The sequence below is a fragment of the Gigantopelta aegis genome, chromosome 3 (genome assembly GCF_016097555.1).
Source record: "Gigantopelta aegis isolate Gae_Host chromosome 3, Gae_host_genome, whole genome shotgun sequence".
Lineage (NCBI taxonomy): Eukaryota > Metazoa > Mollusca > Gastropoda > Neomphalida > Peltospiridae > Gigantopelta > Gigantopelta aegis.
The window spans coordinates 6,418,742-6,431,675 of NC_054701.1; the positions used below are offsets into that span (position 1 = coordinate 6,418,742).

Sequence of the window (12,934 nt, forward strand, 5' to 3'; positions counted from 1 at the left end):
GTATAATACAGTATTAAAATATTTAAAGTCACATCAATCACATCAAAGTTATACAACAGAGGTATTACGTAACTACTGGCCACATGGCCTCCGCACCTGGGCTGGGTGTGTATTAGGCACAGCTCGACCACGGTCGCGCGGAGGTATTACGTAACAAAGTGCCCACCTGGGCTTAAGTGCATATTGGAACTGCACACGGCCCTCTAAAACAATTAATATCGCCACAGCCGAAAACAAATTTAAGAGCATGTTCCGTCACAGCAACATTCAATGCTTTATTTCAAGTTGAATGAACTTCCAATTGTTCGACATAGCGCTTCCTATAAATTGGTCCTTGTATACAGCATTTTTTGTTAGGTTCAACCAATCGATCCATTTTTCAACGATTACCACAGATGTCTGTGCTTCCGCGGAATAAATGCTTTGGGAAACAGGAACTGCAAATCATGTATGATTACTCAAAGTGCTGAATTTACCACAGGTGAGAATATTTGTGAACGTGCGTGCGTGCGTGCGAGCGTGTGTGTGTGTGTGTGCGTGAGAGAGAGAGAGAGAGAGAGAGAGAGAGAGAGAGAGAGAGAGAGAGAGAGAGAGAGAGAGAGAGAGAGAGAGAGAGAGAGAGAGAGAGAGAGAGGTGGGGGAGAGGGAGGGAGAGAGAGAGGGAGAGAGAGAGGTGGGGAGAGAGAGAGAGAGAGAGAGAGAGAGAGAGAGAGAGAGAGAGAGAGAGAGAGAGAGAGAGAGAGAGAGAGAGAGAGAGAGAGAGAGAGAGAGAGAGAGAGTGAGAGAGAGTGTATCCACAGAATTTGGCCAGGTGACTATCGGCGGGAGTAGATAGGGCCGTCGGAGACAGATGGGCTGTTAAGACAGTAAATTTGTCAGTAACATCTAAAGATTCTCCAATGCTTGTTTTTGTTCTACCATTAAATTAAATTATTTCATTGTAATTGTTTATTGGCACAAGGTATAATGTTTATAGTTCAAAGCAAAATGTTAATACATAATTATTTAACTTTGAGCTAGTACTTTTAAGACAAAAGATGTAAATATATTATCTGTAACTAATGTAATCTTTAAGAAATATGTTTAACATTATCTATAACCACTGTAAACCTTGAGGTATATGTGTAATATTATCAACAACCACTGTAAACCTAAGATATTTGTTTAATATTATCTGTAACCACTGTAAACCTTGAGGTATATGTTTAACATTATATGTAACCATTGTAAACTTTAAGGTATATGTTTAACACATCTGTAACTACTGTAAATCTTAAGCTATTTGTTTAACATTATCAGTAACCACTATAAACCTCGAGGTAGATGTTAACATTATCTGTAACCACTATAAACCTTAAGGTAGATGTTAACATTATCTGTAATGCAGTAACCCTTAATGTAGATGTTGACATTATCTGTAATGCAGTAAACCTTAAGGTAGATGTTAACATTATCTGTAATGCAGTAAACCTTAAGGTAGATGTTGACATTATCTGTAATGCAGTAAACCTTAAGGTAGATGTTGACATTATCTGTAATGCAGTAAACCTTAAGGTAGATGTTAACATTATCTGTAATGCAGTAAACCTTAAGGTAGATGTTGACATTATCGGTAACCACTGTACACCATGAGGTATTTATTTATTATTATCTGTAACCGCTGTAAACCTTGAGGTATATGTTTACCATTATCTGTAACCGCTGTAAACCTTAAGACATATGTTTAACATTATATGTAACCACTGTAAACCTTAAGGCATATGTTTACCATTATCTGTAACCGATGTAAACTTTAAGACATATGTTTACCATTATCTGTAACCGCAATAAACCTCAAAGTATATGTTTACCATTATCTGTAACCGCTATAAACCTCAAGGTATATGTTTAACAATATCTGTAACCGATGTAAACCTTAAGGCATATGTTTAACCATATGATATGACATCGTTTCGTTCTTTTCATATATTAGAGGGTTCATCATTACCACCTGTATTGACGACAGCAACAACAACAAGAACAAAAAGAACAACGGCAACAACGAAAACAACGGCAACAACAACAACAACAACACCTTCAACAGGTTTGGCTTGCTTTGTTTTATTATTGCATCTACTATTCTGTTTTTAGTGCGCCACAGAACAGTTAAATTACAACTTGTATGTAATCAATCTTTAGCAGTCTATCAGTGGGTTGGCCTATGTGTGTATCTCTGTATCTGTTTCTCTGTTTCTCTCTCTCTCTCTCTCTCTCTCTCTCTCTCTCTCTCTCTCTCTCTCTCTCTCTCTCTCTCTCTCTCTCTCTCTCTCTCTCTCTCTCTCTCTCTCTCTCTCTCTCTCTCTCTCTCTCTCTCTCTCTCTCTCTCTCTCTCACTCTGTGTGTGTGTGTGTGCGTGTGTGTACCCCATTCTCTCATCCCCCTCTCCCTAGCTCCTTCTCACTTATCTCTACACAGCAAGCATGTCTGCCTGTCTGCATGTCTGTCTGTCTGTCCCTTTCTTCGGCAGGGTGGGTACACAGTTGATATATATATATACTATCATCAACTACCATGGCTTGTCATATGCTTAACCATTATTAATTTTTATTTTTCCCTCATGTAAGAGACTTCTACCTCACCAACACGACATTTATAAAGGAAACCATAACTGCTTAAAATAAACTACATTTTTGAATTCTTTACATCTAGAGAAAGATATAAGAAGAGAGAAGTTAAAGTTTGTGATGTTTAAATGGGAAAATACCGTCTAAAAATAACTTGAGCTTGTCTCGGCTTTAATAGTGAAAAATACGTCGTAGTGTTTAACATCTAGCGTCTGTCCCTTTAAGACACTGCCCTGGTTTGGCCATTCGCCGCGAGGCAAGATTTTCATGATTCTAGGTTTTAGCAAATTTGAGAAAACTGATAAATTGTCATGATGTATGACAAATGAGAACACCTTGATAGTTCACGAAATATGAAACTTTGGGTTTGTGGATACTTAAGTTGGAGCGAATTTCTCTTGACACAAACATTCTACATTTTAACTTTAACATATTTTATGTTTGAACCAATATGTTTGTGTTTCAGATTTTTCAAAATCCACAATGAACGGACCAGTCACCGACATTGGGAAGATCACCGGCTCGATCGTTGGCACGATTCTAGGTGTGGCTCTCCTTGCAATTGTTGGCTGTGTTCTGTGGATGAAACGTAAGTTTTCATCAGGGCTGGTTTCCATAGAAGCATGTTAGATCCCTCGCCTCAATATTATTCTGTAATCATGTGACGTATTTGTATCACCCTCTGAACTCATCGTATAAACGAACGTACATTCGTACATACACGTACACAAACACGAGACACACGTACACAAAAGTGTACACATGCATTCACTTATACACGAACACATACACGTACACATACACGACTCATACACGTACACATGCACGTACACATATACATGGATGTACAGATACACGTACACATACACGAGTCATACACGTACACATATACGTACTCATACACGTACACGTACACGTGTACATACATGTACAGATACACATACACGTACACATACGTACACAAACACTTACTCATACATGTACAGATACATATACAGATACACATACACATACATGTACAGATACACATACACATACATGTACAGATACACATACACATACACATACATGTACAGATACACATACACATACATGTACAGATACACATACACATACACATACATGTACAGATACACATACACATACACATACATGTACAGATACATGTACACATACACGTACACATACATGTACAGATACACGTACACGTACATACACGTACATATACACATCTTTGTACAGATACACGTACACGTACATACACGTACACATACACGCACATATACTTATACACATACACGTGGTTTTGTAATTAGTCGTATGTTTCCAATTTTATTTGAACATACATTAAACGTGAACAATTATAGGCTATTAAACGAGCTTCCATTTCGTATCATGTTTATGTCCCGAGTGAAATAATTTTTAGTTGTCACGAGCTTTAGCAAGTGACAATGAAAATTATTTCGTGAGGTACATAAACATGATACGAAATGGTAGCGAGTTTAATATGCTGTTTGTTATCCATAATCGATCTTAATTTATATTACTCAACTCGTTTGGTTGACGTTTCTGTAAAGTTGTGCGCCAATCGATGACCTCACGAAATGTTACGTCCCACTTGGCATTCTAGTAGGACGTATCACTTTGATATGTACCAAGATATTGTTAACCATATGGGTAATACTTGTTATTTTAATTATTTTAAGATATTATTGTGTTCTTGATACAGGCAAATCACGCGCTGACACGAGCCTGAAACTGTTCCACAACAATAACAACAAACCACATCATCGGGATATTTATACCATAACTCCAGGTTTGTTAATAATAATGATAATGATGATGATGATGATGATGATGATGATTATTATTATTGCTACTACTACTACTACTACTACTACTACTACTACTACTACTACTACTGCTACTACTATTACTAGTACTACTACTAGTAGTAGTACTACTAGTACTAGTACTAGTACTAGTACTACTAGTTATTGTTAAAGGAATATTCTATATCCTATCTTCCATTGTCTGTCTGTTTTAGTCTATTGCAACTATGCTGAGGTGGTCAAATGAATATTAATTTTCTATCTTTCATTGTGTTCCTGTGTTTAACTCTGTTACAAGTATGAAGAGTTATTGTTAAAGAAATAATCTACATCCTATCGTTCAGCGTGTTGCTATCTGTTTAATTGCAGGCCTTGCCACGAAGACAGTGTTTATACTGAACGCAGACGACCATCTGCACCACAAGCAGGTCATAGAACAGTTTGGAGTCTACCTGCAGACATACTGTAAATGTGACGTCATCTATGCCCCGTGGCGCGCCAACGAGATTCGGGCTCAGGGAAACGGCAACCTGTGGGCCATCACTAACATCAGCAGGTGTGACTACACGATCATCGTCAATTCTGAGGCAGCATTCAACCTCTTTGAAGCTGTGAAGGGCCAGGACCAGAGAACTATGTACAAAAACCCAGACGCCAGCCCTGAGGGGGATCTGTTCACCCCATCCATCAGGTATATAGTCTCTAAACTCGGTGATCTCGAATCATTCCCCAAGTTCATCATGGCGTCTTTCGAATATACGAAAGATGAGCACATCATCTCCGAGATAAACCCTGGACTCCGGTACAAGCTGCCGAAACACCTTCCTAATCTGCTGTGCCATATACACAAGCTGGACACTCAAGCTATTACCAACGACCTGCCGTGTAGCGATAATATTGCAGATACGCTCGAAGGAAAGAAGCTGGAAAAGACTATTCGCATAGCTGCAGCCTTCGAGAGACGGAATCCGAAATGGTTTAAGGACCGGTACATGAGGACAGATTCTGGCTTTCATTCCACTGCGCCAGACGATCTCCAGTCACCCTCAGAGCATCATTTTGTTGATCCTTCCTTAGACAATTTTGGTGTGACGTCCGACACAAACAGTGCGTTCACGTATTTACCATCGGAATACGCACAGGGCGACGACCCCGGATACAACTTTGACCCATTCTGTCCTGATAGTCTGGAACCGCCCGAGGACATAGGTCACTTTGAAAGTCTGAGCATGACGCTGAGCGACCAGCTGAGAGAGGTGAACAGATACTCGGACATGGACGAGGAGCTGGGTCTATATCCTGATGGTTTCATTCATCTTGACTGTCAGAGTCTGGGAGGGAAAAGTGTCTGATGTCTATATGGCAATCATTCACGTGTTTAGGTCTCAATAGATTTACATAGAAATCCAGCGAATAATATCATCTTGCAAGATCACACATACAACAACAACAGCAGCAGCAGCAATGTTAATAACAAGACGCATCAGACAAAATAACTTTAATGAGAATAGCCAGGGCGTTGATGGGGTTTCATGTTCCCCCAAATGACATCTCATTTACCCGACCATCTTGTCGCCCCATAACACACTTAAAGACAGTACAGGTATGGCTACTCCAGTGAGAATAACAACACAATGGAACGCAACGTAACGCAACCTAACGTAACGCAACGTAACGTACCGTAACATCACAATGATGCAACACAACACCACACAATGCAATACAGTACTACACCGCGACACAAGACAACACAAACCCACACATACAAAGACAAGCTCACACAGATTAATATAATGAAAGACGGTTTTTGAAATGTCTCGGTTTGAATACATTTAACAGTATTGTCTTGTCTCACATGCTTCTGTACCATCACCAACTAATTCCAGATTCTGTTTTCAACTGAGATGTGTTTATTGAACTTCAACCTCACCCGCCATATGGAAACACTGCAACTGATAACCACATAATCGAGTGGCCGCGTTTCGTGTTCCGCGCCAGGTCCCCGCCGCACCAATAACCGCGCAAATAGCGGGAAACTAACACTAGAATTATAAATACTTCAGAATTATATATAAAAGGTTATATTTAATGACACTCCAACATTTTAAATTACAGTTATATGGCGCTGGACATATGGTGAAGGACCACATAGATAATTAGAGAGGAAACCCGCATCCGCCACTCACTTGGTTAGTCTTTTCGATTAGCAGGTCAGGTCAGGTCAGGTCATAGGGTTTTACGTGCACATTCAGAACAAGCTGTTGTAGCGCACGCCTGCCGTGGACACAAGAGCCGGCCTTGGCCGCCTCCTCCGTCCATGACAGGAAAGTTCGATTAGCAGCAAGGGGTCTTTTTTATGTAGCATATCACAGACAGGATAGTACATATCACGGCCTTTGTTACACCAGTTGCTGCTTCGAGAATTATCCCAATAGGTCCACCGACGGGGATCGATCCTAGATCTTAGATCAATCGCGCATCAGACGAGCACTTTATCCCTGTTTCAGTATTAGAGGTTCGCCGCTTTAACTAAAGGGATATCTTGTTTTGTTTTTAATTTTTGTTTTAACTACCATGTATACAACGAAAATCGGACCGGTGATGGCATAATGCATAATCAAATGATCGCCTACGGTGTTTATCAAATCTATCTTGTTTCATTTTATGTTAGCACTACACATACACATGTTATACATTCCTATTCATAATTCATTGTCAGAGAAATTGTAAAATGTTGTAATATGTTTCAGATTGACTCTAATTATTGCATTTATTTGTATAGTGTTTATATCATATACATATATACTGTATACTATTTGTAACAATATAATTAGCTATATGGACTGTATATCAGTCTTGCTTATAATAGATATAGCGTACATAAGCTCATACTAATATTGCCAAAAAACTCTTCAAAAGTACGATTGACTAAAAAAAATTAATCATAAATGCACTTTGTATAGTGCAAAAACTACCCACCCACCCCAGTATAAGATTTACATGTATATTTCAGTAAATGCAATATGAACATTGGTATTCACCATCTTCTGTTTGGATGGATTTGTTTATTTAAAAAACCATCAGAATTTGGCATAATCAAAAATTAGTACCATGTTTGCATAAATAACCCGAGCGTATCAAAATTGTCACGTCCAGCCACTGGGTGAAACAGTATCCTTGGTTAGAAATAGAAAACAAAAAGGTTGTTTTTGTTTTGCTAAAAATATTATTACATTTAATTTCTATCCAGTAAACCAAAGCCCAACACATTTAATATATAATCTTTCATCAAAAGGCATGACGTTTAATTGTTTAAATTAAAAAAAATATCTGTATGTTTTGACTGCAACTATTTTCACGATATACTACAGATCAGAGATCAGATTGTTTTCCTATCGTGTCTTCCATACTAATTGATACAAGTACAACTTGTTATGGTAGCGTGTCACGCACCACTGCTAGGTTGTAGATAATAGCCATTAAATGCTATTACTAGGTCACGGAGACAAACTGTTCGTTGTGCTAACTAACTGACCACTGACAGATGTATGAGATCATTTGTCTACATTCTCATCATTCTCGGACGAAGCCAAGACGGTTTACTTTCACAGAAGTTAGCAATACATACCCAACCTGTTTATTTGCAACAACAAATGTGTCACCATGGTACCCATACTATAGAACTGTTCCCTTTATTAGCAGACAGCACCTTCTCCAGTGGGTGCAGTATCACGAGTAGTTGGTCTCAAGTAAAATGTTAATCCTTCCGACTTTACAAACTTCAAGAAACTGTAATCCAGTCGTACACAAGAGTATTGGCATGTGTTTGTTGATCAAGACCGCGACCCGTCTTCCTTACTCTTTGGTATAGAGCATTTATTAGTCGTGCCTGTTGATTCATATATGTAGTTGAACCTGTGGTATATGTTACATGTTAAATAACATGTGGGGAAATCTGTTTGCAGGCTTGTAATAATATAGTTTGTTATATGTACAACATGTTGGTGGTTTTCGTCATTATATTCTTAGCTATTTTGTAAAGGTATGTGAAGCATATTTAAAGCGTAATATTTAAACATGGTTCAATAATAATAATGTATTAAAATATATAGCTTCTGTTAAACCTGTCTATAACGGACATCCAAGAGACCACGTAGGAGGGATATGACAAATGCATCTACGGTAGGCCTACTTTAAAGTCAGACTCATATCTCTGTGATTCTGTCGGATGATAAATTATCGTACGCTGAAATCAAATTGAAACAGCCAATGTCGCCATTTACGATCCGATGTTTGTCGGAGTTGGCGCTGAGGCAGTATGGAAATTTAACGAGTATGTCAGACGTTTGCTCCGACAACTCCCATTCGTGGACCGATGCAATCGGCGGCCTGCAGATAAGATGCCAGGAACATTTGTCTGGCTGACTTTTCAGATCTACAACGATTTTAATCGAGGAAAATTAATTAAAAAAATAATATTGTCACGAGAACACCTACATGTCTGCCGTTGGAGGGAAAAGAGGTTTGCGAGAAAATATCGCAGAGATATGAACTCTCGTCGGAAACGCGAAGTTCCCCGCATGATTCCCGTTTATCGGCACCAACACATTACATTTATCGTGGCACGGATTCGCAGAGACATGTGCTCGGCTTCAGGTGCATTATAAAGGTATTAGCTCTTCCCTACTAAACATAAATAAAATACATGCATTATATTCATGAGAAAGTTCGGGGCATTTCGGAGTTCTGAAAGGTGGTGCGCATCCCCAACTCTTCCTGCGCATGTAAACATTAGTAAACATAGTTTACCTTTGGTTGTAGATGCAGCACGGTCATCGGTGTCCTTTATAGACAATGTGGTCGTTATACACGGTGACATTTGTGATAGGGTTGATACATATTTGTGTTGCTTATTACCTCAATGTAAATAAATTGTTTCTAATCTTTTTGGTTTGTCTTTTGAGTTTGACATTAAAAGTTCTGCGGTCTCAAAACGGCCCCCCCACCCCACCCCCGACAATTGCAAATAATTTACATTATTGCACCACGCCACCATTTGTCGTATTGTTGTGGCAGTTTAATAGTCCGTTTTAAGAAATAGTTCCTCGTAAAAATACTACAAAATTCTGATATGCCTTTTAAAATCTGGCTTTGATCATTACACGTAGGCAAACCTCTGTAGTATTTAAATATCTCATTGGTTTGAACATACTTGTTATATTAAGCACTAACTAATAACAACTGTGCATTCATTTCAACTTCATGCTTATATCCAATTAAGGTTCAAGCACGCAGCTATCTGTGCTGTCTGTCCAGGACAGTGGGTTACGCTGTCAGTGGTTAGTGGGAGAAAAAAGGGTGTAGTGGTCTTGCACCTACCCATTGAATTGTTAAAACTCGCCCTAGGTGGGAGCCGGTATCGGGCAGCGCACCCTGTACCTACCAGCCTTATTTCCGATGGCTTAACCACGACATCACCGTGTAAGTGGGATACTGCCATTTGTAGAACAAATATCAACATGAGACGGTGCATGAGGGTGGCTAATTAAAAGTGTTCATGGTCAACCTATGTTAATTCGTTTGCAAGATACTGACCAAGGGAGAATACTCCCTAAAACTAGAAGTCACACGACCCTCTCGATGTTGACGTTATTTTCATAGAATATGTTTTGCAATAGAAACTGTAATGAACTGTATGGAGTAATTAATGGTGATGTGCAACCCTAATCTGCTCGCCAGTACTACACCAAAACCAATTACATTGTAAGTGTACACTTGGCGCCATAACACATGGGAGATAGCTCAGTCGGTTGAGTGCTCGCTTGAGGTGCTTGTGTCGCAGGATCAAACCACATTGGTGGATCCATTCAAATGATTGTTTTTTTCTCGTTTCAACCAGTGCACCACAACTGATCAAAGTCTGTGGTATGAGCTTTCCTGTCTGTAGGAAAGTACATATAAAAGATCCCTTACTGCATTAAGAAAAATGTAGCGGGTTTCCTCTCATGACTACGAGTCAGAAATACCCAATGTTTGACATCCAATAGCCGATGATTAATTAATCAATGTGCTCTAGTTCTAGTGATGTCGTTAAACAAAACAAACTTGTTCCACAACACGGCGGTTATGAATCTGCTATTAGCGTAAGACTGGTTCTACATGACGTCATGACAGGAGTAAAGAAAGAAATGACCCCTAGACCGTTATACTGCGAAAACGTATTCATTTCCTATTGTTGTACCTTTGGGAGTGTTATGTAAACTCGACTGCTGTTCACGTTTGGGACTGGTTCCAGTGCTATACTGATGAAGGTGTCGATTTTGAGCTGGTAGGTATTAGGTGCAATCCAGAAAACCCACCACATCGTCCTATTCTATCCGTGTCTGTCTAGCCAGTGCACCACGGCTGGTATATCAAAGTTGAAAAAGAAAGTTTGTTTTGTTTAACGACACCACTAGAGCACATTGATTAATTAATCATCGGCAATTGGATGTCAAATATTTGGTAATTCTGACACGTAGTCGTCAGAGGAAATCCGCTCCATTTTGCTAATGCAGCAGCAAGGGATCTTTTATATGTACTTCTCCACAGACAGAAAAACACATATCACGGTCTTTGACCAGTTGTGGTGCACTGGCTGGAACGAGAAAAAACCCAATCAGTTGAATGGATCCATCGAGGTGGTTCGATTCTGCGACGCAAGCACCTCAAGCGAGCACTCAACGGACTGAGCTAAATCCCGCCCCGACTGGTATATCAACGGCCGTGGTATGTGCTATCCTGTCTGTGGGGTGGTGCATATAAAAGGACCCCTTTCTACTAATGGAACAACGTAGCGGATTTTCTCTCTAATATTTAATACCGAAGTTACCAAATGTTTGACATCCAATAGCTGATGATTAATAAATCAATGTGCTCTAGTGGTAAACAAAACAGACTTTAAGTATCTCCGTGTTCTCTCTAAAATGCTCGACAACAATACAACTCTGGGTGTCTTCTGGTAATCAAGTGATACCGGCACAAGTCCCCCTTCTAATTTAAAGAATAACAATTGCCAACATAATTTATTAATGTTTTATTAGAAAAATATTAAATCTTCAGCAGTAACATAGATAAATGTTTAACATAATATGCATAAATTAATAAATTTGACATTAGCATGTATAACTGTACATCAACATGTGTCTATATAAACAACATTAAAGCTGCATTCTCGCTCTTCATTTACAACTTCATTTCCTAATGCAAAATACAAACATAATTAATAAACTCACTTTCACCACCTTATATCATTTCCTAATGCAAAATACAAACATAATTAATAATCTCACACTCACCATCTTATATCATTTCCTAATGCAAAATACAAACATAATTAATAATCTCACACTCACCATCTTATATCATTTCCTAATGCAAAATACAAACATAATTAATAAACTCACACTCACCATCTTATATCATTTCCTAATGCAAAATACAAACATAATTAATAATCTCACACTCACCATCTTATGACATCATTTCCTAATGTAAAATACAAACATAACTACAGTTTTAATAAACTGGCGTATTTTACCAACCTAGACGGTACATTACCTTGATATGACATGCAGGTCTGTTGGCTGAAAGAAATAAGGAAGCATATGACATTTAAGAACAAATTATAATTCACTATGTGTGTTTATGTTGAGTACATAGATGCAATGTGGAACTAAATGTCAGTACTGTGAAACTGCCTGCCAGTAATGCTAGGCTAAGACTACTAACTGCCAACTTTCTGCTCTCACGACTTCTACGACTGTCTAATTGCTAGTCAGAACGCTGTTACAACTCGATTCTCATCGTATACAACACCTACGACAGATTAGTTGTTAATCTGAGCGCACCCTAACACGGATAATTTTCTGATGCAATGGACGAGTGTTGTGATAGTCGTCCATATTTGATGTTATATCGCAGGCCGTGGTATGTGCTATCCTGTATGTGGGATGGTTCATACACAAAATCCCTTGCTACTAATGGACAAATATAGAACAAATATAAAATGTTCCCCTCGAAGACTGTGTGTCAGAATTACCAAATGTTTCACATCCATCAGCCGATGATTAATAAACCAATGTGCTCTAGTGGTGTCGTGAAACAAAACAAACTTTAACTTTAATGTTACTGTTCATGCGTTCCCTTATTTCCCCCACCATCAGTATACATTGCCGCACTGATCAATGGCAAAGTCTTCGCGCGTTTTGAACGTTAATGGCGAGCTAAGACATTTTCATATGACCTAAATTAAAGACGACATCTGAAAGATATTACAGAACACCGTGCTACATTATTCTACAAGGTTAACTAACAAAACTAGAAGACGAGATTGCAGCTTTAAGAAGACTATAAAACAAAGATATGACAGGTTTAAACATCCCATAATAATAACGTAACGTAATAACGTATATATACAGTATGTAAAATACCTTTAAATAACCAGATTTGCTAAACACA

The 12,934-nt window shown here is 38.7% G+C and overlaps 1 protein-coding gene across 1 annotated transcript in view; it reads left to right on the plus strand.

Annotated features, from left to right (window-relative positions):
* The window catches only part of LOC121367451, a 27,015-nt gene extending 20,376 nt beyond the window's left edge, over window positions 1–6,639 (plus strand). The window contains exons 8-12 of the mRNA XM_041491629.1: window positions 358–481; window positions 1,973–2,083; window positions 3,070–3,192; window positions 4,333–4,419; window positions 4,805–6,639. Coding sequence (XP_041347563.1) covers window positions 358–481; window positions 1,973–2,083; window positions 3,070–3,192; window positions 4,333–4,419; window positions 4,805–5,787 — 1,428 coding nt within the window. The 3' untranslated portion in view covers window positions 5,788–6,639. The remainder of the gene's footprint in view (window positions 1–357; window positions 482–1,972; window positions 2,084–3,069; window positions 3,193–4,332; window positions 4,420–4,804) is intronic.
* The last annotated feature ends 6,295 nt before the right edge of the window (window positions 6,640–12,934 follow it).